The sequence below is a fragment of the Cricetulus griseus genome, chromosome 2 (assembly GCF_003668045.3).
Source record: "Cricetulus griseus strain 17A/GY chromosome 2, alternate assembly CriGri-PICRH-1.0, whole genome shotgun sequence".
NCBI lineage: Eukaryota > Metazoa > Chordata > Mammalia > Rodentia > Cricetidae > Cricetulus > Cricetulus griseus.
Window position 1 is genome coordinate 322,554,477 of NC_048595.1, and position 26,623 is coordinate 322,581,099.

A 26,623-nucleotide genomic window follows, 5' to 3' on the forward strand; every position below is an offset into this window, starting at 1 on the left:
TTCACAATGGCATGGCTAAATTAAACCAATTAACATGTTATATCACACATATTCATCATTTTTGTTTTGAGAACACTTAACGTATACTATCTCACAACTTTTAAAATATGGCATATTGTTATCAACCGTATTTATCATGCTCTCAGTAGACCTCAAGACTTCAGAGAGTCTATGCCTCTTGTCCAACTGCAGTTTTATATCCTTAAACCAATTGTTTCCCCATTGTTAAAAGATCCACATTGAAGTCTAATAGCCACAATTCTACTTTTTACCACTCTTAAATACCTTAACCAAAAAGGTGAACATGGTATCATGCATACGGAACAAAACAGACTTTTTTCCTCAATTCTCCAAGGATTCAGTAACTGCACCTTGTATATGATTTCTCCTTATCTTGACTTGAGGGTCAAGAGTAACCACACCTCAGACCAAGTCTGTTGTTATTTAGATAAGACACCCAAAACCAAGATCAAACATCCTACTGTAGCCAAACATTTGACCTTTAGGTCTTAAAGACTTACTGAGGATAGTTTTGAACTCTCTGCCTTTGAGCCAAGATGGAGTGGAGCCATCTTTCTGGGCAACAACAAATTCCCCCTTCTTAATTTAATTAGATATTACCTGTGCTTCTGCTACAGGACAGATGACTATGTCTGTCTTAGGTTGTCTTCTTCCACTTTCCAGCTTTTTTTGTCATTGGAACACATATTCAGTCATGCGTGACTTGTCTTAGGTCACCTGGAGGCAAAACTATCTTACCCATCTTTGACTACCAGCCTCTGTAATAAAAATGCTAGGGGATAGTGCATAGCTTGATGCCATGCACCTCTGAGTCAACTTTCCATCCAGAGTTCCCCTGCAAGCTTGATCATGCTAAGCAATGTATATGCTTCTATGGCTACAGCATCTCCTGTAAACAGAGAGGATGATCAAGATAAAGTGGCCTTTTAAAATTGGTCTAGGATGTTGCTTTAGTTATATCAAGATCTAAACCTGCCTTCTTAATTATATTATATCTACCGAAACATAAGCATCATGCCAAAATTCTATCAGAAATGAGCTCTGACTTTTTTCATCCATTAACACTTGTATAGTATAGCAAAGGTTGTAAACATTAATAATTCCTGTATGATTATTAACCATAGATACATAATTGACTAGATTACAATTCTCATAATTTCAATTCTATCAAAGGACATTAAAATGTTCTCATTTTGGGTGAAGTATGAATAACTGCAATTCTGAACCTTTTCTTTTTCCCTCTCTTAAAGTCCAATGCACTGCTGCTTGTAATTTCCAAAGATAAGTTTGAGATACCACAGTCCTTGAGTGCCGAATACCAGCTGCAAAACTTTTGGACATTCCCTCTGCATATATTGAGGGTACTGTAGAATGATGACATCAGAAGTTCAGGAACACAGCTTCAACATTTTTCAGTGAAATTCATTTGGGCAGGTTCCTGTAGTCACTGTATCACCAGGTCTAGCATTCCTCTGCTCCATGCACCTCACCAGTCATTCTGGCAGCCACTGAGCCTCATTTTCTTTCTGCAAGAAAACACAAACACAAACATGCCCTCGCCCCCATATTAAAAGAGGGTCAGGTCCTTTCCATAACCCAGTGTAAGGATCTTTTCATTTAGCTTGAGCGCAAGTCCCTCAAGTTCCATAGTGCCAGAGTCTGTCCGCGGCAGATTGCTCACAGGTATCCACATTCAAAAAATTTAAAACGAAGAGTGCATGATTTAATGCATTATGTGGAGACTGGGGGCACAACTCCCCTTTACTTATTTTTTGAAGTTGCTTTTTCAAAGCTCCTCGGGCACGTCGATTGCATGCTCCATTTGAGTCAGCGTTTGTCTAGCAGGTCCTGTGAGCTGCCTACATGAACTAGGGTCACAACTGCCCTTAAGAATCTCACTGAGGAGGTCAATATCCACTATAGATAATTTTAAATAGAGTCATATATCCCAATAATTTTTGAAAATTATTTAAAATTTGTAAGTAGTCTTTTCTAATCCAAGCTATAAAGCTTTCATTAGTTGACATGTTTAATTTGCATTTTTACAGACACCTTTCTAGGTGGGGCCTAACAGGGCAGAGTTCCCTGAGGCTTCTTCTCAATAACTTTTTACAAATCTTGTACTAACCTCCATTCTCTAGATTTCTCTTTTAACCACAAAAATAGGAGAATCTCTGTATCCTTTCCTCTGCTAAAGGCTATTGAACCATCCATACAGGATCCTTGGGCTCTCAGGCCATGCTGGCTTTGGCCATTCCCTGTCAACCAGCTCTGGGGGCTGGCAGTGGGAGGCACAGATCACCAGTCTTTCCTGTTAAGACACTGTCTGATATGGTGCCCTCTTTGACTACATCCAAAGCAATTCAAGGTCTATCCGTTTGTTAGGATTCAGGCATTTACAATCATACTTCACACACGTGTGTGGCCAAACCCTGCAGAACATACATACATCTTTCAGCCCTCCTTTTCCCTAGGCTATGGTTAGTTTGTTGAAATAAAACATCTTTAACTGAAATCTCTTGTAATATAGCAGCTATAGCTAACCCTTGAGTGTATGAGCGTCCAAAATCTGAACAAGTTTGAATACAATCAGAGATATCTATTTTCTTTCTAAAAGGTCTTAAAGCAGTTTCTGACAGGCTGCATTATTTTTTCCATACACTTTGTTCGGCGTCGGCCGTGGCAGCAGCTCTCAAGGCTGCGGGCTTCAAGGCTTAGCCTGGCCTCAGCTTGCCTTTGCCCTCTGGGCCAGGCCTGGCCTGCTGCAGGTCATTGGAGGCTGCAGCTGCTTGAAAAGTCAAAGGCCACCATTATAGCAACTCTGAGTTCTTGGCACCCCCAGGTCCTGGTGACCTAGAGGGTATGTGGGGTTGTACCTTGGCTTCCCCAAGTCCTGGTGCAGCTCTAAGACAACTGAGGCAGTGGTGACTTCTGTGAGGGGGAAGGATCCTTACAAAATTTACAAATTCTAAAAATTTCTGTAGTTGCTTCTGCTTTACCCCAGCTCTCTTGGCTATTAAAATATACCCACATAAATACACAATCATCTGACTAACACATGGAATTTGATTTACTTCATTCACCCATTTCATATAAATATGTAATGTATTATGCACTTGAAATTACTAAGTAAACAATTTTAAGTGTTTTACCAATAAAGAAGTGTAAGTATGTACATTAATACATATGACAAATATCAAACCTAGATCCCCATAAATTAGGCAGACGTATATTCTACCAATGAGCCATCCCCAACTCTTAAATAGCTTGTTTTAGCCGTTCTGCCACATGTATATATACATGTTTATGTTTATATACCATAAATATGTATCATTTTATTACTCAATTAAAATATAAGTAATGAAAAAGGAAACATTCACATTGTAAAATGCTTTTAGACAGAACACAGCACCAAGGTATGGACTTGTCAACTTCTCTGTATAACTGTTCAAATTTAATAGAAGATTTATTAATAGAGCCTAGTGTGGAGACACATAATATATACCATCCCTTGGGAGACTGAGGAAGGGAGATTACAAGTTTGATGGCAGCTCAAATTACATAGACTGTTGTAGGCCATCCTGGTCTACAGTGGGAGACAGTGCCTCATAAAACAGAAAAACAAACAAGGTTTACTGGGAAAGCATATATCAGAGATAGATCAGCAGAGCTGAGTATGTTTGTTCATGCTTGTAATCCTAGCACTTCTGAGGCAAAGGCATGGGGATTGCCATGAGTTCAAGGCAACTCTGGGCAACTCAAGGGAGACCCTGTCTCAAAACACAGGGATGTGTGTTTGGTATCAGTACAATACATTATATGCCTATAATTCCATTTAAGAGATGACTTTGTGATGAGAAATTTGAGTATTGGTATTTGGTTACACAAAGAAGTTATCATTACTTTAAGAGTAACAGCAATGTACTTGTTTTTTAAAACTTAGTCCTTATATTTTAGAAATGCAAGAGTACTTAATGGAGGCAATGAAGAATCTGGGGTTGATTTTAAAATGGTCCATTGGTGTGGAATGAGTAATGAAAATATAGGGTAAATAAGATGACTTGTACTTCATTCAGTGCTTGTTACAACTGGCTATGTTGGGGATCATTGCACTGTTTTTCTTATGTTTAATAGTTTCTGTAATAAAGTTAAAATGTCTAAAATGTATATAAATTTTGACACTCCATTTCTTACACTAATAGTTTTTCAGTTCTACACATTATTATAGTCTTAGTTCCAGTATTTGGAGGAGGCAAGGGAAATTAGAAAATTTTCATTACTCTGTTTAGACGCAGGATGGCACTCTTTGAATAAGTAATTAGACAGCAGAGGTCCAGTTCTCTCTGTTTTCCAAGGCAGCTACCTCCTAGGGCAGCCTAATTTAACAGAGCAAATGCTCTTCAGGTAGGCAACAAAGGTGACACTCCTGTGTCTACACCTTGACTACTTTCCTGTGTTTGCTGTAACTCTCTTATACGGGTGCTTGTAATATCAAGGAAAGTTGAAGCTCATACGTATTAACGGGGAATTTTATGCAAAGGCAGCTAGCTCTGTGCTATGTTCATTTTTTGGTGTTTGCTAGTGTTGCTGTGAGGTCTAGCAATCTCAATGTACTGTACACACACACAGCTCAATGAATCATCTTTATTTCAAACTGTCAGTACCAACCACAGAACACGTTTCTATGTTTACTATGCACTGAGTTATATAGTAAGGAGGATTAAGGTCAAAATGAGAGCTATCAACTGGACAAATGCTATTGCCTTCTATCCCTTGAGGAAGTGTTGAAGTAAATGTATTGCTCCACGTTCCCAGTCTGACCTATGCATTCTTTAAACAAAGTGTTCATAAGTTTTCTAGAATAACTACACCTACCACCTCCAGTGTAGGAAAGGAAAAAAAAAAAATCAAATGGACAGCAACATTAGCAGAAGCTAGAAATTTAAGAACAGGCATTTAGAAAGTGCCTCTTCCTTAGTCTCCTCCCTTAAATCCAATTCCATTTTCTGGTTCTGGCCATAGGAAATTGACTTAGTGTTAATTAAAGACTGCAATTTCAGGGTTTAATTTCCCCTCCCCCAACCTTGGCAACCATTAAACTACTAACTCCATACTCCACGGGACAGACAGATAAATGATGCAGCAGATTACACCGAAAAAGGCAACGTTTGTCCTCAGCTATTTTAGAATTTTTTTTCCTGATTCTGATACTTGCGCCAGACATTGTTTGTTTGCTTAGGACAGGGAAAGGACATTTTTTTTTTTCCCCTACAGTTTAACGCCAGGGGCTTTCTCCTAGCAAATGAAAGTGAAAGTGCTACATCGTTGTGGTATTTACCCTTAAAGGCTGGACTAGCAGCTGGTGTGGAGGGGGAGGTGGGATTGGAAGCTAGAAGAACCAGTTCTAAGGTTTTGTTTGTTTATCTTGAGACCTCATCAGGGTTCCTGTGTCGTAGTCCCTCTCCCCCTTAAGGTATCAGGGGGCTTATTTTGGATTTCTTTTCCTTTGAGCAGTCATTGAAGTCTCATTCAATATACTGCTAAAAATTACATCTCACTTGTTGCTTTCCCGGCTGCAGTTTAAACACCGTCCAGTCTCTCATCTGGAAATAATGCACCCACACCCCTTTCCTTTTAAAGCTCCACATATCCTGAAGCCGATAATCACATGGAAAATTTGCAGGGCTCGATTTTGTTTAGCTTTCATTCTTTTGGTGGAAACTTCACCTATTAAAGTATGTATTCAACACACAGGCGTTTTGTACACATGTTGCTTTCAAGTCTTGAAATTTGCGTGCTCCACAGATCTGACTCCTTACAGAAATCTTATGAACACCTTTTAAATGCTTTTATTTTGCAGATTAAGAAAAACAGAGAATGACACCGAAAATTTGACAGTGACATTAGTATATCTAAAGTCACTCACTCTCTCTACCCCTCTTTCCCTTTCCCAAGAAACACTAATAACAAACCAGACAAGACTCTGAAAGAGGTTAGAGGGGAGGAAGGAGGCGGAGTGGGTTAGGGGAGAGAGGTTAGAGGGCCAGAGTTTCTCTCATTCACAGGGAGGAAAAGTTGACATTGTCTAAGCCCTTCTGAATGGCTGGTAGTTGGATACCCCGATTGTACCTCTACTTCCCCTCCCCCTCCACGTGACGACCCAGGACACATGCGCACCGACGCAGGCAGCCCAGGCACATCTGCAGACTGACGTCAGTTTGTTCTGCCTCTGAGGAAAGCTGCCAAAATTTTCTTCTGCTGCAATTGAAGTTGGCTGGGGGCCGGCAGTGAGCTCGAGGGCTACTTCAACAAAACTTTTCCTGCCCTTCCTGCTCCTCTTGTCTTCTCTCTCTCCTGATACCTTTTGATGCTCTGCACATGTTATTTGCATAGCAAAGGCACTAAGCTGTCCAGGAAGAGAGGGCACCACTTCCCCCCCAATAAGCCTTTCCCCTTTCTTTTCTTTCTTTTTTTCCTTTCCTTTTTTGGGGGGTGGGCGGGGGAGGGAGAGAGTGGGGGGGTTGCAAAGCACGTCTCAGGTTGATAGCCTTGGATGTATTAAAAGTATTTTTTTCTAAATTTTTTTTTTTTTTTAACTGCCAAATCGGCAGTCTGTTCCCTAAAGCTCCGGTTAGCGAGACTATAGGGTTTTATTCTGGCTGCAGAATAACTGGCTGGTGTGGCTTTGCAAAGGGGGGCAAAAAGAAAAGAGAGAGAGAGGGAGTACGTGAGTCGTCCAGTGAAATCTCTATTGTTTGAAATTTACCTTTTATCAGAATTTGAAGATGAAAACGGTAAGAAAGATTTCACAATATTCAATGAAACCTTTAAAAAAAAAACCTTGTGCTTTGCTTGTCTTACTAATAACGCTTAGATCTCTCTCTCTCTCTCTGTCTCTCTCTCTCTCTCTCTGTCTCTCTCTCTCTCGTGTGTGTGTGTGTGTGTGTGTGTGTGTGTGTGTGTGTGTGTGTGTGTGAGCGCGCGCGCACGCACACACGCGCGCGCGCGAGTGCTTTATGGCAAAGAGTGAATTTGACTAAATTCATTTTACAGACAAATCTTTAAAACTCTAGACTACTCGCGGATGTAGAATTCCGGGGCTTACAGGTATTTTATGATGTGAAAAATATGCGCTCATTGTATGAATTTACATGTTGTGTGAGATGGACTTGATTATGATCATCGTGCTCTTTTAACTAATCACCGGATAGTGGTGGAGAAAGTAATGATGATGTGTGTTTTCAATCGTTTTCCAGATTTATGCAATTGCCTTCTGCAAATCCGTTTCATGTCAGTGTCTTTAGTATTCAGAGAAGTGCATATTTTATGCCTGTGCTCTCAGGCCAGCAGAAGTGTGCTGGCTGTAGCGCTGATGCTCTAGAATATGGTAAGCTCTTAATAGGCTAATCAGAGATGAAAGCGTGTGGTTTTGATTTACTTTTGCCCACTTGGGCCATGCTAGACTCAACTCTCTGGAGCCTTGTTTATCAGGATATGTCTGGATATATGGTACATGAGACTAAAGTTTAGGGATTGAGGAGCGAGAACAAGAGTGCTGGAGGAAGTATTGGAAAATCTTTCTGATAATATGTGCTATAATTTCTGTCTTTGATAAGTTTTCCACTTGTGCTAGGAGCAGAGAAAGCAAGCCAGAGTAAGAAAGCACACTGAGAGGGAACAAGAGAGTAAGTTTCTTACTCTTGTTTTTATTTGAGCTGCTGGTGCAACGCGTTTGGGCCAAATGCCAACTGTCTGGGTCACACGCGTTTTATCCAAATAGATTTAGCGCTGCTGTCTGGAAATGGGCTGCTGAATGTTAACTTTAGGATCAACTCAACCAGGGCAGCTCAGACTGTTACCCTCTGTCTGGATGAAGTGGAATGGGAAGGGGGGTGGTGGTGAGGGTGTGCAAAGCCCCAGGCTGAGGGGGGAGGGGGGACGACAACTACAAACTATTGCTTGGAACTTAAAAAAAAAAAAACACTAAATATAATTTTCAATCTACTCTCTTATGTTTAGAGTTTTAAAAAAACTAATTCTTCCTCTTTTCTTTTTTTGGTGTTTTTTTTTTTTTTTCTTAAGCTTATATTGATTAGACTGAAACATTTAGTGGTGAATTGGCAGCCCTTAAAATTCACGACAGACGACAGGGAAAGAAAGAAAAGCAATGAAAAACTGGTGCATTTGAAGGCAACTAAGAAAATTAATTTTGAAGATAATTATTTTCACCAAAGTGGTAATGCATTCTTGTTTATATTAACTTGGTGCTTAAATGTGAGCACTAGTGGTCTTTTTTGAAGAATGCTATATTAAAATATATAAGTTGTTTTCAAACAAATCAGCAAATCATTCATTTGACACAAATGGCAGCAGATTATTCTGTGTAGTTGTATGAATATTTTTGTAATTTCCCAGAGGAAAATCTTCTAATCATTAAGACTTGAAATGTTGTAAATAATTTTTAGTTTGGTCTAAAACCTGCAAATTAATCTCTATTCTTGCTGGTCTTACTACTTCCTCTTCATTTCCTTAGCAACCAAAAGTAGCTATTAGTGGCTTAGGGGGGGCTGTGTGCCAAATCTTTCTCTCTGTGGTCTTAGTGACAGATGAATTGAGTTATCAGATTAAGGAAAGTTAGGAGCATATTTGGAATTTGTGGGGAGAGAAAAAAGAAGATGTAGATAATTTGTCACAGTTAAAACAACAAAACAAAACAAAGTTGGTTAGCCTTTTACACTATCAAGAAAGAAAAAGCATCTTTTTTTTTTTTAAAGGAAAAGTGTCCTAATACAGGTAGCATTAGAAGAATTATTAACTTGGGGTGTAGTTTTGGGGAATTTCATTTTGAATTTTTGCTTTCCTCAATAGATAAGTTTTGACTAAATTATGTATTTGATAATACTTTTTTGGTAACTAATCTTACCAAGTTTGTAAATCAAAATCCTTTGTACTTAGAACCTAATTGTGTCTTTAGCATATAGTAGCTATCAAATATTTGTTGAGAGAAAAGACTGGAGAACGAAATGAAAAGTTTTTCATGTATAAATATAAAGGACCTGAAGGGTTTAGGATTTTGTTGCTTTTTCCATGGAGACCAAATCAGCTTTAAAATAAATAACCAGATTAACATGGATGAAAAAAAGCGGAGAAAGATGTTAACCAGGTTCTCTACCTTCATAATAATAGCTAATGAGAGGAAATTATTACTTTTGCTACTTCTATATCACTTGAGTGGGAAGTCAAACCATAAAGAAAAAAATCAAGTAACAGGCTTCAACTAGGGCAGACTTTGAGGGAATCACTGTAGTACAAGATGTCTGGTCTTATTTCTTCTACATAAGTAGTGTAGCTTTGATCCATGGAAACAGTTAAATTATCCTTTAACTTTGCCAGCTGATGCATTTAAACTATGAATAAAACTCATATGCAAAAGTTAAAGTGAACTGGACATTTTGCTTGTATTTTCAAAATTAAAACATAAGTATAATTATCATAGTCCAAGTTCTTCACTCTGCTTTAAAAGAGAAGATAGCTTCCTTATTGCCCTATGATGTCCTACTACTCCACATTTTTTAGGGAAGGAAGAATATGAAACTATTTTTGAAGGAAAAGCTTTAAAAAGTGATATACAGTAAGAAGGGAGGGATACCTTTTATTTAGCCACTCCAATGAAGTATCAGGTGCAATCTATTTTGTTCTCTCAAAAAGTCTTTGTAAGGTAGATGTTATTGTCTCAATCTTATAGTTGAGAAAACAGATCCAGGGAGGTTTTGTAACTTGAAGTCAAACCAGGAGTAACAAGCCTTTGTGTTTCCCACAACATAATAATGCTGCTGCTCTTACACAACTCAAAAGATTTATTAAGGCATTGTGATTTCTGAGCAATTATTTAGCATTTTAGTATTAGTTGAACTTTGGAAACTAATTTTTTTTACACATACTTTATTCTGGCATCTAGATTAACTTTCCCAGCAGGTGCCAGAAAGTAGGTTAACACAATTCACTTGTACTATGTGGGTGACTAAGAGTGATTTAGATATGCTGCTTAAAATTTAATTGAGCTCTAGCCAACTGAGCAGTAATACAGTGTTAATTTTGTTTTCTGAGCATAGGAAGTTTAAAAGATAATGAGGAGGGAAGGAGGAAGGCATCTAATTTATTGAGTGCCCATATACCAAATACTGTATCCTCCAGTCTAATTCTGGAACTTCTGTTCTTTCTATTAAATACCAGTGCCCTTCTTACTAAATGAGTCACTTTAGTTTACTTAGTTTTCCTATTAATGCTACTGACTTAGTTAAGTTAGATGTTGCTAGGATAGTGTTAGAAAGGGTTGGAGTGAAGATTGCAAAAACTGCAGATCAAGGCATTTCTCAAGGGGGAAAATTGTTTTCTAAATCAAGCCCACTATATTGTAAGGTTGCCATTAGTTTTAGTGTCCAAGAAAACAAAGGAAAGGTGTGGATGATTTAATACAAATCTATTATGACTGCTAGAAAATGAAATCAAATGTGCTAATTGTAAATTCCCCCTTAAAAGAAGATTCACAATTAAAGTAAATGGAGGACCCATTTGATGTCAGATGTTATTACTGAAAACATTCTAGTGATTTGGAAAAAAAAAAAAAGAAACTAAGGATGAGTGCTGTTCATGAAGCAATAATTATACATTAATATTTCATGGTTCAGTTTGGAGTATAGAACCATGTCTTGCAAACCAAGAATATGTGTTCTTTTCTTTATTGTGATTGAATATTATTATTGGGACTTAGTATTTTCATAGATTTTCAAACTTGAGAATATATAGTTTTTGTCTTGTATAGTAGGTAATTACCAATACGGAGTCAGGTTGAAATATAAGGGTATTTAATAGGGAAAAGCCTTACTTACAGAGCGAACCAGCCAGCCGGTGGTAGTCTGTACAGCAAGAAGCAAAGAGAGAAAAGAAACCGAAAACGCAGTCCCCCTACTCACTCTGACCACGCCCTCACAAGCCCTCAGGTACTCCTGTAGCCAGTCCCTAAGAAGGCGTGGCTACAGCTTCCCCTACAGTCTTGCCTAAATAGAAATTGTGACATAAAACAACTGTGTCCAAAGGTGCTAAAAAAAACTGTTCATATTAATGGTTTCCATTTGCAAGCATATCATACAGCATGATTGTAGAGAACTAATACTGAGATTCAAAAGGGTACCTCAAGCTAGAAGTGTGAAGTAATGCACAAAACATAGATTTTTGAGCCAGATAGCTACGTGTATGAGTGTGAACTCACTTGTTTTCTAGCCACCTGATCTCCATAAATGCCAACTTCTTCATGTGTTAATTGGTGACTGTATTAGTTATTAATTGCTTAACAAATTACCACAGACTAAATGATTTAGCACACATTCACTATGCCAGTTTCTGCGAGTCCAGATGTGACCAACTATGTCCTTCTGAGGACGTTATAATCAAAGTGTTGGCAAAGACTGAGTTCTCTCCAGGAACCCTCACTGGAGATGAATGAACTTCTAAGCTCATGTATTCTAGAGCAGGATTCAGTAACTTGCTATTGGATGGAGCCCCAGTTTCTTGCCAGTACTACGTGGAGGTTCCTCTGATTTTTTTTTTTTTTTTTTTTTTTTTGTGAGCATCTAAATATTAACAATGAAACAAAGCCTGGTACCAAGTTGTAAGCCAGGATCTTTGTAATCAAATCATGGAAATGGCGTCATTTCAACATTGAGATATTTTCTTGACTAGAATTAAATTATCCAGGGATGAAGATGACAGAAGAGTGTGGATGCTAAGAGGCAGGTCAATGAATCTGCCAGACTGTGCCTAACCACAGAGATGCTATTATTTTGTGAGTGAAGATTAATGGAAATAATCTGTACTTTAAATATTTTATTTTTAGTTTGACCTTAAACTACTTTTCTATATAATACTAATTAGGCTTCTGCACAGGACCAAATTTACTCTTTCTATTATTTCTAACTGTAGTGTGTATTCCCACCGTCTCCACCCACTTGTCATCTAGACCTTTCGGAGTGAATTTCTTGTATTCGCAATAATTATATCCAACAGTTTGACGTGAAATTCCACTCATTTCCAAGATCTTCTTGAGATGCTGTTTTGCATTAACTTTCCTTAATCCATCTTTAGATTTAGAGGTTATTTCCTTCATCTGATCACCTATAACACACTTTTAAACTTCACTTGGGCATTTATCCATCTGCTTTGAATTTTTCTGTTATTTAGATTATGAATTCTTCATCATGGTCAAGGATTGTGTTTTAATCTTTTCTGTATCCTGCTATTGGCATAATGTAATTTTTAAACATGGTGAGAAAATGTTGGTTGATTAATGAACTAACTTAACAAAGATCAGCAGTTTGGTCACGTGTAGAGATGAATGTGAGGCATTCATTCCAGGTTTCTCTGTATTGCTTTGGAGCTTGTCCTGGAACTTGAGTTGTAGACCAGGCTGGCCTTGAACTCACAGAGATCCACCTGCCTCTGCCTCCCCGAGTTCTGGGATTAAAGGCGTGCACCACCAACGCCCAGCTATTCATTCATTTTTAAACCAACAAATACGGTAAATGTTTATTATGTGACTACTATGTGTGTTAGGAATTTGAGATAAAATTTTTTCTAATATCCTTCACATATTTCTTTACCTAATTTTACTAATATATCTTTCAGAAGTGATTTAACTTTTATTCCAAAGTCAAATATAGTATTATAAAAATCAGACAGTGAACTATAGCACAGTTGTGTACACAATAGGAACTATTAAGCTACATAAAGATGGTTTGCCTTTATCCCAAGCTGTATTATTTCGGGTTTCTAAAATTACATTTGAACTTTTTGTATTTTTTAGTTACTGTTTTGCTGTAAGTGAGCTAGTTTTTAATCTTCTAGTTATTTTTTCCTTCTGATGTATTATCTGTTGGGAAGCCAGCTGGCCACATATATAATTACTTTGAGTCCATGTATTCTGAGTGAGGTTATTAGCCAGAAGTAAGACATATGAGATAGGACTTGAGAACTGTTGTGATATTTGGAATGAAGTTGTAAAGACTTCTTTTCAGGTACATTATACAGAGTTGAAATTTCTGTATTTGAATTGCCTAATAAGTCATGCAAGACTTCTAGATAAATTCTGTTCTACCATAAATTAGTTCAACTTTTTAGAAGTTTAGGTTGTGATGCTATCTTAAGTGTTCGTAGACAGTTGATAAATCTCATTGTGTATTTATAGATATGCTTTGTCAGAACAAAACACAGGTACCCAAAAAGCAGCATGGCTGTCTTGGATATGAATGGGCTTAAAGTGTTTTGTTGAGGAATGAGATCACATACTATTTGTTCAGTACATATGATGAACTTGGATTATGCAGTTTCTCTGTGTTTTTATTTTACTAAAAGGAGGTTGGCACACCATGCCTATACATTGTTATCTTCAGAGTTTCATTATTTTTAAAAGAATTATTAGTCTCCTCCTCAGATTCTTTCCCATGACCTCTCCCTCCTCCTCCCTCCTCTTCCTCTTCTTTTTTCTTGATTTCTAAAATATTGTACATGCTCAACAAGTATTCTATAATCTCTAGTTTCAAGGTTCTTTCTTTGATTATTTAGTAGTTGTGGAATTATCCTACTAGCCATTTCAGTTTCTTATTATATGTTTAACTATATTAAGTTCTTGTGAATTTATGTCCTTTGGCAAGTATTCATTTATCTGTAGTAAATATGTCCATTCATGGTATTTTTCAGTTAACTTACAATTTTCCCTCTAGGTTAAAAAAAGGCCATTATTAAGTGATCCATCACTCTGAGCTTTGATTATGAAAAAATTTGTCATCATTGTTTTCTTCATTTTTGGATGGAGAAAATGAATCCAGACATAGAAGAAAGTGAAAGATATTGGGGGAAAGTACCTGTTAAACAGTGGAGCATCTAAGAACTCATTTGCAAGAAGATTTAAGGAATTAAAATTGTTATGCTTCGATATTGGTATGATATTGACTCTCTAGCTCATAGGTAGCCCTCCAAAAAATCATTCAGTTTTCCAAATTATGGAAATTTCGTGGAAAACGTTGACTTGGATTTTGAGCCTCATCATGGCTTCTTCGGAATTTTATAGTGACCATAGACTGTCATACAGTTCTCAAGGTAGGATATTTGATTTTTAAATTTGATAGAAATTATCACAAAATAAAAACTCTGCATATATAGTTTGGTAAATAGTTTCTGGGGAATATTTAGTCATATGGAGTAGAAACAAATGTGCTAAGAGGATGTTTAGCTTGTCCCTTGGAGATAACTCTTCAGTGGGTTTTAGAGTTGACTGGTCTTAGAGAGTATACACTCTAAACTTCTGCTTTTCCTATAATCTAAATTTTAATAGGTTCACTCCTTGCTAGGATTTTGAGCCAGGATCATTTTCTGACAGGATTCAAATGTTTATTTTGTAGAAGATGAAGAAACCAGATAAATTTTGATACAGATTTTTAAAAACATGAACCCTTCACTTAAAACACAAAAATAACAATAAAATACTTTCCAAACATAAGGATTCTCATTCTTTTAATTTTAATTCAGACAATTAAACTTTATATCATAGAAATGACCAATCCATCTCTCATTGAATTATCATGGCCATATCTTTTGGATTTTCCTCCCATGAATACCCAGTAACAAATAATTTTTTTGGTGCTGATGAAGGTGCTACAAAGAGCTACATATTTGGAAGTCTCTGTGTGAAGGCCATTCATGTATAATAGCACATAAATTGTTGCTTCTTTTATTGGAAATAATATTATCTGGCTGTTTCTTCATCAGTGGATGGGGAATTGCATTATTATTATTTCTTTTCTTGAGCTGTGATGAACAATCCTCCTGAAAAGAGCATTCACACATAGATTTTTTTAACCCAGAAATGTGTTTTTTTTTTTTACAAATATTTTTTTATTTGAATTAGAAACAAGATTGTTTTACATGAAAATCCCAGTTCCCTTCTCCCTTCCATCCTCCCCTACCACCACCCCCAACTAAAACCCTACCTATCACATATCCCAGAAATGTGTTTTTATTTCTTCTTTGTATGTACCTGGGAGTAGAATTATTGCTAAATGATCTGGTAATTCATGCTTAACATTGTGACAAGCTGTCAGATTGGCCTATAAAGTGTCCATGGCCTTTTACATTCCTAGTGATGATTTGTTCTTTGAAGATAGTTTCTTCAGAGCCGTAGAGATCCTCCATGAACGTTTTTTTGGATAGCTTACAAAAGTTAACTTTATCTGAGCTAAACAGTTTTTTACATATATATGCACTTTTGTCTCATTTTCATGTAAGATTTTCATACTTCTAGAAAAACTTTTAAGATCTATATATTAAAAATTAAATTTAGGAAAGAAGACTAGTCCTTCACAAATACTTTTTAAAAATAATACTTTTTTGAGGAATTAAACAATTGAAACTTAATGTTTTGATTTTGTGTCTTCAGTCTTTCGTTTTGTTTAATATAACATTTTCATCCACACCTCACATATAATGATGTATAGTTTCAATTGACATCATTGTTTATATTGCTACTTTTTTGTTCTGTTAAATTTTCTTTTCTTCCATGTGCTTTTCTGGATTCTCTGCCTTGTGACTACAAAGAGGAATTCCTGACTTATCTTGAACACTACCAGCTAACTATTCCAATAAGAGTTGATCAAAATGGAGCTTTTCTCAGCTTTACTGTGAAGGATGATAAACACTCAAGGAGAAGAAGAAGTATGGACCTTATTGAGCCACAGCAGGCGGTGTCTAAATTATTTTTTAAACTTTCAGCCTATGGCAAGCACTTTCACCTAAACTTGACTCTCAATACAAATTTTGTGTCTAAACATTTTACAGTAGAATATTGGGGTAAAGATGGACCCCAATGGAAACATGATTTTTTAGACAACTGTCACTACACAGGATACTTGCAAGATCAACGTAGTACAACTAAAGTGGCTTTAAGCAACTGTGTTGGATTGGTAAGTAGATGTGATTTTAAATTTCTGATGGGAAGATAAATTCACAATATAAATGTCTTTCCTTGGGCTAAAATATATGTGTAAGTGGTTTAAGTAGAAAGGTACTAGTCTAATGTTCCTTATTTCTGCTGTTTTTACTTTTCAGTTTCATTTTTTATAATGCTTGCAATAATTTTTACAGGACAGCTTTTAAAACTCATTTAGAAGTAGAGACTGAGTGGTCTCTTAGGCATCCTTTTATGCCAGAATTTCCTGTTAAAATAGCAAAGCTTCAACTTTCATGAACAGTTTCAAGATATATTTGTATTTGGGAAACCACAACACTAACTACCCTTTAGGTTTTCCCACATTTGTCTCTGGTAGGTAATACAACTTTAAAGTAAGTTGTGATCTACTTATGGTTATGAGTTCTTAGAGCAAAATTTTATACCAGTGTCTATGTAATATTTCCTTACTATTTATATGGAGACTATTATTAAGCTATTTTATTTTGAAAATGGTTTCACTAGTGCAGGGTACTATATAGTACCCTGTGAGTCTATTATAGTAAAATGGTAATATATAATTCACAGTTGCACATAGTAATGATATCAGATAAAATCATACTCCTCCACTTTCTCTTCTTGTTCTGACTAACATAGATTTTCCATTAAAATTTTATGTGTAAGGAATACAAAAACTTTTATGTTTTAGTTCTACAGTAGAATTTAAATGAGTTTTAAATTAGAAAAAAACTATGTAATTGAGAAATAAATTTCACTATTTTTGCTCAGATTTCCATTTTTTTTACAACTACTAAGTAAAATGGTCTAACATAATTACTAAGATTTTAATACTCAGGTTTAATTTCCAGAAAAACATGTGTTTTATTGCTAATCTCCTTATAAAATAATGTTAGGACTTTATGTGGAAAATATTTGTTTAATTTTGGTTTTTTTTTTTTTTGCTAGTATACAACATAATGGGTTCTGTAATGGAATCATCATACAATATTGCCATTACAATGTTATCTAATTCATTCCCCTCCTTGACCACCTTCCTCAGGGTTTCCTCTCCACCTAGCTGATGCTACCCCCCACCCTCCAGTTTTCTCCCTTCTGATTTCCTATTACATGTATTGTTCTGCTACCCAGAGTAGTCTTTCCTTCTCTTCTCAGGATCCCATTTGTAGTTTTCTGACCTATAAACACACATAAACAAATAAACACATACATGCACACAGACACACACAGATACACATAATTTTAAGTTTAGGTTCTGCATGAAAATATGTTATTTCTGAACGTGGCTTATTTCATTTAATATAGTGTTTTCCAGTTGTATCCATTTCCTTGAAAATGTCAGAATTTCCTTTTTATGACTAAAGAAAATTCCATTGTATATATTTACCACAATTTATTTTTCTTTAACCTTTCATCTCTTGATGGACTTCTAGGCTAGTTTTATCTTTTGGTTGTTCTGAAAAGGTCAACTATCAATGTGGATATACAAGTATCTTTGTGTTAACTTAATATATCCATGAGTAATATAGCTGAGTCATATTGTAGTTTTTTGAGGAAATACTGATTTTCTTAGTGGGAATACACAAGTTTACGTTCCTACCAGCAGTGTATAAAGTTCCTGTTTGCCCATGTCTGGTCAGCATTACTTTTCGGGATGATAGTTATTCTGACTGGGACGAACGGATCTTAAAGAAGTTCTCATTTGCATTTCCAATGGCTAAGGTTGTTGAACTCTTTTTCGAGTATTTATTGGTCCTTTGCATTTCTTCTTTTGAGAACTACCTATTCGATTCATTATGTCATTTGTTGATTAGATGATTTATGTGCTAGATACTAACTGTCTGTGTGACGTATAGTAGGTAAATAATTATTCATTAACATTCTGTACATCGTCTCATGATTCTGGTGGTTGTTTACTTTGTTGTATAAAAGGTGCTTGATTTCCTTTGTCAATTCTGGGGATTATTTCTTGTGTCATTGGGGTTCTATTCAGAAAATCATTGCCTCTCCTTATTTTGTAAAGTATTTTCTCTATATATTTCTTTAGCAAATTCAGTTTCAGGTCTTAAGTTAATTAAGGTGTTTGATCCATTTTAGATGGGTGTTTGGGCAAACTGAGAGATTTGGGTTTAGTGTCATTCTCATATAGAAATTCCATTTCTCTTACAGTTGTTAAAAAGACTATCCTTTCCCTAATCCATTTGTGCTTGTTATTTTTTTTTTCAACTTGAGACAAGCTGAAGTCATTTCAGAAGAGGAACTCTCAATTGAGAAAATGATTTCATTAGATATGCCTGTATGTATAGTAAACATGCTTGTGTGGTATTTTTGGGTGATGATTGATATAGAAGGGTCCAGACCACTGTGGGTAGTTCACCCCCTTCACCTCCTGACAGGTTGCCTTGGGTTGTGTGTGTATATATATATATATATATATATATATATATATATATATATATTGGCTGAGCAAGCCAGTAAACAATGTTCCTCCATGGTCTCAGGTTTAGGTCTCTGGTTCCTGCCTTGAGTTCCTGCCCTGTCTTCCCTGAATGATGACCAAAATGTTGTAAGCTGAAGTAAATCTTTTCTGCCCCAAGTTGCTTTTGGCTGTGCTGTTTTACCACAGGAATAAGAATCTATCTAAAACACATGTGGCTATAGCTGTGATAGTTGATTTTTGTGCCCTCTGTTCAATTTCACTGATATATAGGTCTATTTTGTGCCAGTACTGTGATTTTTTGTTGTTGCTACTTACTATGGCTCTTTAATGTAATTTGATATTGGGTATGTTACACCTCTAGCATTACTCTTTCTATTGAGCTATAGGTTGCCCCTTGTCCTTCTATATACATTTTATGATTGCTTTTTTTCTCCTTTTGTTAACAATGCCATTAGAATTTTGATGTGGATTGCATTGAATAGATTGCTGTTGGTGATATAGCATAGACATTTTCACAATATTGATTCTTCCAATCCATGAACAAGTGAAGTCTTTATATTTTCAGATGTCCTTAATTTTTGTATTTTGTATTTTAAAGTTTTCATTGTAGAAGTTTTCAGTTCCTTGGTTAGGTTTTCTAAGATACATTATTTTATTTTGGGGGGCAGATTTGTGAACAGTTTTTTTTCTTGGTCATGTCTATTTGAGGGCCTACACTATGTTTGATTATTTCTTTCTCTCTCTAGATTTGTGTCATTTTGTGTTATAATTTTATTGAAGAAAGTCTATATCTAATCTCTTTTGCCCTCTTGATCACATCCTAGAGTTCTTTTATTTACTATTATTTTATTTATTCTTCTCTCAAACATTATATCCTACAGCAGTTTCCCTTTCCTCCCTCATCCCAACACCCACCTCCTCTCTCCCCAAATTCATTCCTCCTCTGTTTCCCTTTAGAAAAGGGCAGGCTTCAGAGATATCAATCAAACATAGCATATTAAGTTACAATAAAACTAGGCAGAAACCCTCATATCACGACTGCATGAGGCAACCCAATAGGAGGAAAATGGTCCCAAGAGCAGGCAAAGAGTCAGAGAAGCCCCTTACTTCCACTTTTAGGAGTCCCCCAAAAGCACACAGCTGCACTAATGTTTTATCACCTGCATAGTGGCTACAACTGAATTTACTTCTGTTTCAGCCAATAATTGTGGGCTCTGCAGTTAATGGCCTGCTTCTCTGGTAGCCACGAAGTGGGACTTTTATGATCTGCCTCCTGCCCTTGCCACCATATGTAGTTTTAACTAAATCTGTGTCATTCTATTTATCAATAAGACTTGGGAGTCAGAGGCTGTGGCTAAAATCTGCCAGCTGAGAGAGGCTGAGGAGCAACTAGCTGAACTTTTGTCTTCACTGCATCTCAGAGAGACTACGGTTCTTCTGCACCACCAAACCAAAAAAGAAGTCACACTCCAAGTCCCTCCCCCCTACTTCCTTTGCATCTCTCTATCCATATTCCAGAAGCCTCTGACTCTCTATGATTATTTTCTGTCAACTAGTGACTAGCTCTGCCTCCTGACCGAAGGTTGATTTTATTAAGTTAATGCAAATGCAACCTTGGGTTCACAGTGTTATCTTATATCTATACATAAATGTCCCTTTTAAATAGTCTTCTAGTCTTGGTTTTGGATTGGAGAATTGATAGTTATTGAGAGTTATTACTGAAAAGTATGTGTTAATTCCTGTCATTTTGTTAGTTTTATTGTATTTGGTGTTTTTATATTCCTCAATTCCTGATCTAGTGTGGTTCATTCTTTCATAAAGCCATATAGATATGTTTATCTTTTTTGTTAGTTGGAAGGATTCTTTCAAGTATCTTCTGAAGATCTGTTTTAGTGGTCATCAATTCTTTTAGCCCACTTTTATCATGGAATGTTCTTTTTTCTGTTTTCATTATAACAGATAGTTTTGCTCTCTTTTAGAGCTTGTAATAATCATTGAGTCCTCATGGGTTTTAAAGTTTTTGTGGATGGTCATACCCTTTTATAAGTGACTCTGTGTTTTTAGTATTTTAACTATACTAGATCATGGGGATGTTCCTCTATAGTCTTGTATATTTGGTATCAAAATATTTATATTTGAAAGAGCATCTCCTTCCTTGGATTTGGGGAATTTTTTGCTGTGATTTTCTTAAAATTGTTTTTCTATGCCTTTAGCATGAAGTTCTTTTGTGCCCATAGATTGTCTAGAAGAAGGTGTCAGATTCCCTGGAAATGTAAATGAAGGCAGTTGTGAACCACAATGTGGATTTTGGGAATTGAACCTGGGTCCTCTGGAAGAACAGCCAGTGCCTTAACCATGGAACTATCTTCCCAGAATCCCTTCTTTCATGGTGGGCAGACTTTTATAAAGTCAGATCATGGATGCTAGTTCTGTCCAAGCAGTCATTTACAGATCTAGTCACAGATACTGGTTATATTTCTGGGCAGTTCATGATTTGGACTGTTAAAGCTGTTCTCACCTCTGGGCCATCCTTTGAGGGAATGGGTGACATGTTGGTTGCACCAATAATCAGTCCTTCACACATTAGATCACAGATGCAGACCATAGCATTGGGTCCATCAGGAATCCAGCTGAATTCCAGGCAGATCCCTGGGCTGCCCCTTCTGATGTTGGGTGCACTGCCTAGAATCTGTCTGTTTCTTTGCATAGTCTAGCTGTGACCAGGTTTTCACTTTGCTGAATGCTATGTGTGGTTTTGAAGTAAAGTTTCTCAGTACACTCTAGAGGTGGTTTTCTTCCAGCTCTCACAATCTAGTCATTTGACATTTACTGAGTTTCTTGAGTGTGTAATTCACTCAGGGTCTAGGGCCAGCAAGCTGCCAACTCAGAAGGTGTCTTTTTGAAATCACAGTAGTTCTTAATTAGAAAAATGAATTTCCTTTAATGTCAAAACAACACAGTAGTAGTGATAACTGTGCTTTTATTTAATATGAATTAATTATATTCATATTGTATCATGTTACAATTTTTTGCATTTAAACTATCTATTATTATGAAAGTATTGGCATTATTATAGAACCACTGAAAATAGCCTTAACTGTTATACAATATATTTAATTTATTTAAAATACTTCAATGACTTTTTTTTCACCACAGTAAGTTTTTTTGATAATTCTATATTTTGATCTCTGAGTAAGGTATTCTGAAAAGGGTCCATTAATTTTTTCTTCTAGTTATCAAAAGACATGGTAAAGAAATTTGTTCACATGTGTACACAACAAAATTTAAGAATTGTGATATAAAATATTGAAGCCAGTGTTTATTTGAGAAATGTTATTGCAGAAACTAACAGTGATTCAGGGAATTAAAATAGTTACTTAGTGACTGGGTCACATAACTGCAACTGAAAAAGAGAAGATTATGGCATGAGAAGCTGGTGTTTCACATAGAAAGAAAGGAAGAAAGAAAGAAAGAAAGAAAGAAAGAAAGAAAGGAAAACTTTTGAAGTGGTAGTGAACCATAAGAAACTAGGAAATGACCACCATTGCATATTACTACACCAAGTCATTTAGAGAGATTCAGATTCTTGTTAGAACATTCACAGATGAGACCAAAGATATAGGAAAATTTTATTGGCTCAAGATTGACAAGGAATACTGGGAAGTGTCTAAGATGATGGGTTAAGAAGTAGTGCATAGAATCAGAATGAGTGATATGCATAACATATGGGATATACATTTCAGGAGGTGCAGCTTGAGTTTCTTGTAGAAATCCAGCAGTGAGGATACCATATTAGTCCTCGTGACCCTGATACAGTTAGAATAAGGATGAACACGGATGCTAAGGGAAGTGAGAGTAGCACTTTTGAGGACCTCACTTATTCAGGAGCTCCTTTTTTCTAATTTTTTTTCCTTTTTTCTAATCTTATGATAATTTTCCCTTCTTCCCCAAGTCAGTCAATGTAGCTCCTTGCTACTTCTTAAATAGTACAAGTATGGCCGGGTGTTGGTGGCGCACGCCTTTAATCCCAGAACTCAAGAGGCAGAGGCAGGTGGATCTCTGTGAGTTCGAGGCCAGCTTGGTCTCCAGCGTGAATGCCAGGATAGGCTCCAAAGCTACACAGAGAAACCCTGTCTCCAAAACAACCAAAAAAAAAAAAAAAAAAAAAAAAAAAAAGAGAAAGTACAAGTATGCTTTTACCTCATTGTAGCTTGTCTTTCCTGTGGGACCATCAGCCCCAAAATAATGACACAGAGACATATTATTAATTATGAAAGCTTGGCTTTGAGATTAGACTTGTTCCCAAATAGCTCTTATAACTCAAATTAACCTGTTTCTATTGACCTAGGTTTTGCCACATGGCCTTTCACTCTCCCCCATTCTGTATGTCTGAGTTGCTCCAGTCTGGCTGGTGTCTCTCGAGTGTCTAGATTTTATCCTTCTGAGTTCCTCTCTCTGCCCATAAGTCTTGCTTAACCTCTTCTGCTTAGCTATTGGCTGTTTGGCTCTTTATTAAACCAATCAGGTGCATTAGGCAGGTGAGGCAAAATTTAGACACATCTTCATGCAGTGTAAACAAATATCCCACAACACCTCATTATCTTTGTGCTTGGTCTTTTAATCAGTACATCTTTTTTAATGTCCTCATTTACTTTATGCAGGCTTCTGTTCAAATATCACTATATTTTATGTGCTTGTGCGGGTGTGCATGTGTGTTTCCATGCATATGGACACCAGTAGTCAGCCGTTCCTGGTACCACACACTTTGTTTTTTGAGACAGAGTCTCTCATTGACTAGGGCAAAGTAAGTTAGACTAGCTGGCTATTGAACCTCAGTAATCCATCTCTATCCATTTCCCTAGAGTTGGAATTACTATAGGGAGTAACATTACAAGTGTGTGACACCTGCTTTTGTACATGGTTTCTGGGGCTTCACTTCAGGTCTTAATGTGCATGAGGCAAGGACTTCACCAACTGAGTTATCTCTGCAGTCCAAATAATGTACCAGAAAAGATATTTCCAAATATTCTAAATAGTTTGTATAGCCTACTTATAATTCTTCTCTGTCCTTTTTCACTTCCCTTTCTCCCTTTCTTAACATCATGATCTTATACATCATTTATATGTAATTAATTATCTTTTCCTACCTTTCCTGATATTCTTTGATTCACTGTTTTACCTCCACCAACCAGTATAGTTTTCATGCTACCATAGGCACTCAATCAGAAATAACCCTTTGATGAGGAGATAATTATAGTATAGTAGTTAACTGTCTAAACTCTGAAGTCAGTCAAATGAATTTGCTGCTAAATTTTGCCCCTTTTGCTTATTTGTAGAGTAGAGCTGATCATATTGTTTATTTTATAGAGCTATTAAGATTAAGTGAGACATGTAGAAACATTTTATCAGATACATACTATATAAAACTTCTGAAATGCCATTTCAGAATTTTTTCATTCTTACAGGGTTTCTTCTTCTTTTTACTTACTAGCCTTCTGAATCTGTTTTCCCTCAATAATCTGAGTTTTTTGTTAGAGGCTTAATACTGATGACAGACCAGTGTGACTTCATGTCCTAGCCTTGATGGATCAAACCCTAGATTGCTGTACTTCATTTTCTTCTAATCAGTCTTAATAAAACTTGCCTGTTTTTTTAAACACTGTGCTCAGTTTTCTAGTACATCATTAAAGTGCCTGGTAAGCTCATTTTTACATAGATATTGGAGTTGGTTAACAGTGTATTGAGTTATTCCTCAGGGTTTGCATTTAATATAGGGACTGTTACCCATAAGGTTATAAACTATCATAAAAATAACACGAAGTTACTAAGGGCTTCTCTTTTTTGTTTTTGTTTTTTATTCCTCACCTCATTTCATGTTGGTTGTGGATGAATGGCAACTTTCTCTGTAAGTTATAGCATATCTGATTATGTCTTATCTATTTTTCTAAGCATGTACTAGTTCAAATGAATTTCTCTAAATAGAATCATAGAGTTTAGAAATCAAAGGGATATTAGTGATTATTTTGACCAGATGTTTCATGTTTTTTTTTCCTTTTTAGAGAAGGAAACCATTTTCTCATATGAACTATTATTTGGACACTTAGTACACTGATTAATAATAACAGCTGATTCTGAACTCTGGAATCCAAGTCATGTAGGTCTCCCTTTGTTGTCTGGGACAATCCCTCCAGGGTACTTCATGGAACCCTTAGGGCTCCCCAGAGTGCTGTTTTAAAATGAGTAATTTAGACCAATTCTTTCATTTTTCTCAGCTGAGGAAGTAAGTTCAGAGGGTTTGTATTTTAGCTGGCATTAAAGTCTAGTTGGACGAAGAGCCATTCTTTCATATGCCATAATTAGGCAAACAGGATTAGAAGAGTAGAGCTCTTATTTATTCATTTTGTGGATTCCTTAGTTTTCATACAGGTAACTTTTCCTATCTTATTTCTTTTTTTTACTAGCAAACTATTTGAATCTACTGCATATAGACACATTCTGGGGCTGTAACTGATACAAAGAAATATAAGACATAATGCTTTTCTTGAAGAAAGCAAGTGGGTTAGTTGAGAGTTAAAATATGCAGTGGGAACATTGCTCTGAACTTAATTAGCTTTAAGGTTTGTGTTGCAACAGTGTGAATTTACTGAAATTAAATAAATTTCTAGGTTAAATAAATTTACAGAATGAACTGAACTGAAAATAAATGATAATAAGCTCTAACTTAGCTTAAAGTGATGCCACTCCATTTAAGCCCAAGAACTCTTAGGAGCCATATGACAGCTAAGTAGGAGGTGACTAAACAGGTATACAGTGATGTAATACTGTGGGAATCAGAGTCACTTTTCTTAAATCGAAGCAAATTCCTTTTCCTTCCTCTCTCTATACATGGTATCAGACAATTTCTTGATTTCTGAGCCTGATCCTTCATAACCAAAAGGGAACATATGTTAAATAAAAAACATACTAACCAATGTATCACAAATCTCAAATGTCCATGGTTACCACTGAAGAAGTTCATTTTTCCCTTGTATTAGTGTTTACATCAGGTGGTTTTATAAGAGGTCATTTAGGGATCTAGCCTTTTGTTTTTTGTTTGTTTGTTTGTTTGTTTGGCTTCTACTGCCCCTAAATTTGGGAGTCCTTCCATTCAATTGGCAGTAGTGAAGCAGGGTGAGGAGAATTCCTCTGGAATGGTATTCAGAGACTGATCCTGAAGGTGATTTACAGCCCCCTGCCCTTTTGTATTGGGTAAGACTTAATAATAACGAAGTTATACCTAAGCACACAGAATGAATTATACACAATTTGGAAAGGAAGTAGGTTTTTAAAGCTGTCTCTGCTAGCTCAGAGTTTTTGAGGAAATGTGCATTTGACATATTTAATACAGTGCAGAGCATGTGCAGGTAATTGCCTTTCTTAAAACATGAAGAAATTTACATAAGTTCTACTTAATATAGAAAATAAACAAATTTTATATTTTAACCTCTGTTTGTGGAAGATACTGAGTTATCTTTTAATCTTGGTAATAAAGATATTGATTTAAAATGACCCTTCTAGGTAAATCCTTTGTTACTCCTTCTTTTAGCATGGTATTATTGCTACAGAAGATGAAGAATATTTTATTGAGCCTCTAAAGAATACCACAGAGGATTCTAAGCATTTTAGTTATGAAAATGGCCATCCTCATGTTATTTACAAAAAGTCTACACTCCAGCAACGACATATCTATGATCATTCTCATTGTGGGGTTTCAGGTGAGTGCAAGCTTTTGGAAGCATTGTATATTGCCGATGTCTCTTTTTTATGGAAAGTAAAATATTATTAATAATAAAACTATACATACAAACATGAGTGGTTAGATTTATAATGTCCAGAACTATCTTAAAAAGTATTACCTAGTAATAGTTTTAAGTCAATTTGGAGACTGTTTAAGAAATCCTTAAAATGGGTCAATATAAAATTTGACATTTTTTCTTTGAAGAGAAGAGCAGTGTCTTATTTTACTTATAACTTGCATTCACAGGTCTTCCACAGCACTTTGTAATGTTGGGTTAGCCTGACATTTTTTTTCTTTATTTTTTCTCCATTTTTTATTTGAATTAGAAACAAAATTGTTTTACATGTCAATCCCAGTTTCCTCCCCCCCCCCC

General features: G+C 36.1%; 1 protein-coding gene across 5 annotated transcripts in view; it reads left to right on the forward strand.

The window, feature by feature from the left end:
- Window positions 1–6,534: 6,534 nt before the first annotated feature.
- Window positions 6,535–26,623, forward strand: part of Adamts6 (ADAM metallopeptidase with thrombospondin type 1 motif 6) — a 229,077-nt gene continuing 208,988 nt past the window's right edge. For 2 of the 5 annotated variants that reach the window (XR_003482511.2, XM_027401534.2), the window contains exons 1-4: window positions 6,535–6,815; window positions 13,797–14,172; window positions 15,667–16,031; window positions 26,059–26,227. Coding sequence is in view for 2 of the 5 variants with exons in the window: in XM_027401534.2 (XP_027257335.1) it covers window positions 14,076–14,172; window positions 15,667–16,031; window positions 26,059–26,227 (631 nt within the window). In the remaining 3 variants the exon portion in view is untranslated. Of the gene's footprint in view, window positions 6,816–7,074; window positions 7,129–13,796; window positions 14,173–15,666; window positions 16,032–26,058; window positions 26,228–26,623 lie in introns of those variants that run through there. The other 3 variants (XM_027401538.2, XM_027401537.2, XM_027401535.2) reach the window with 2 other exon arrangements.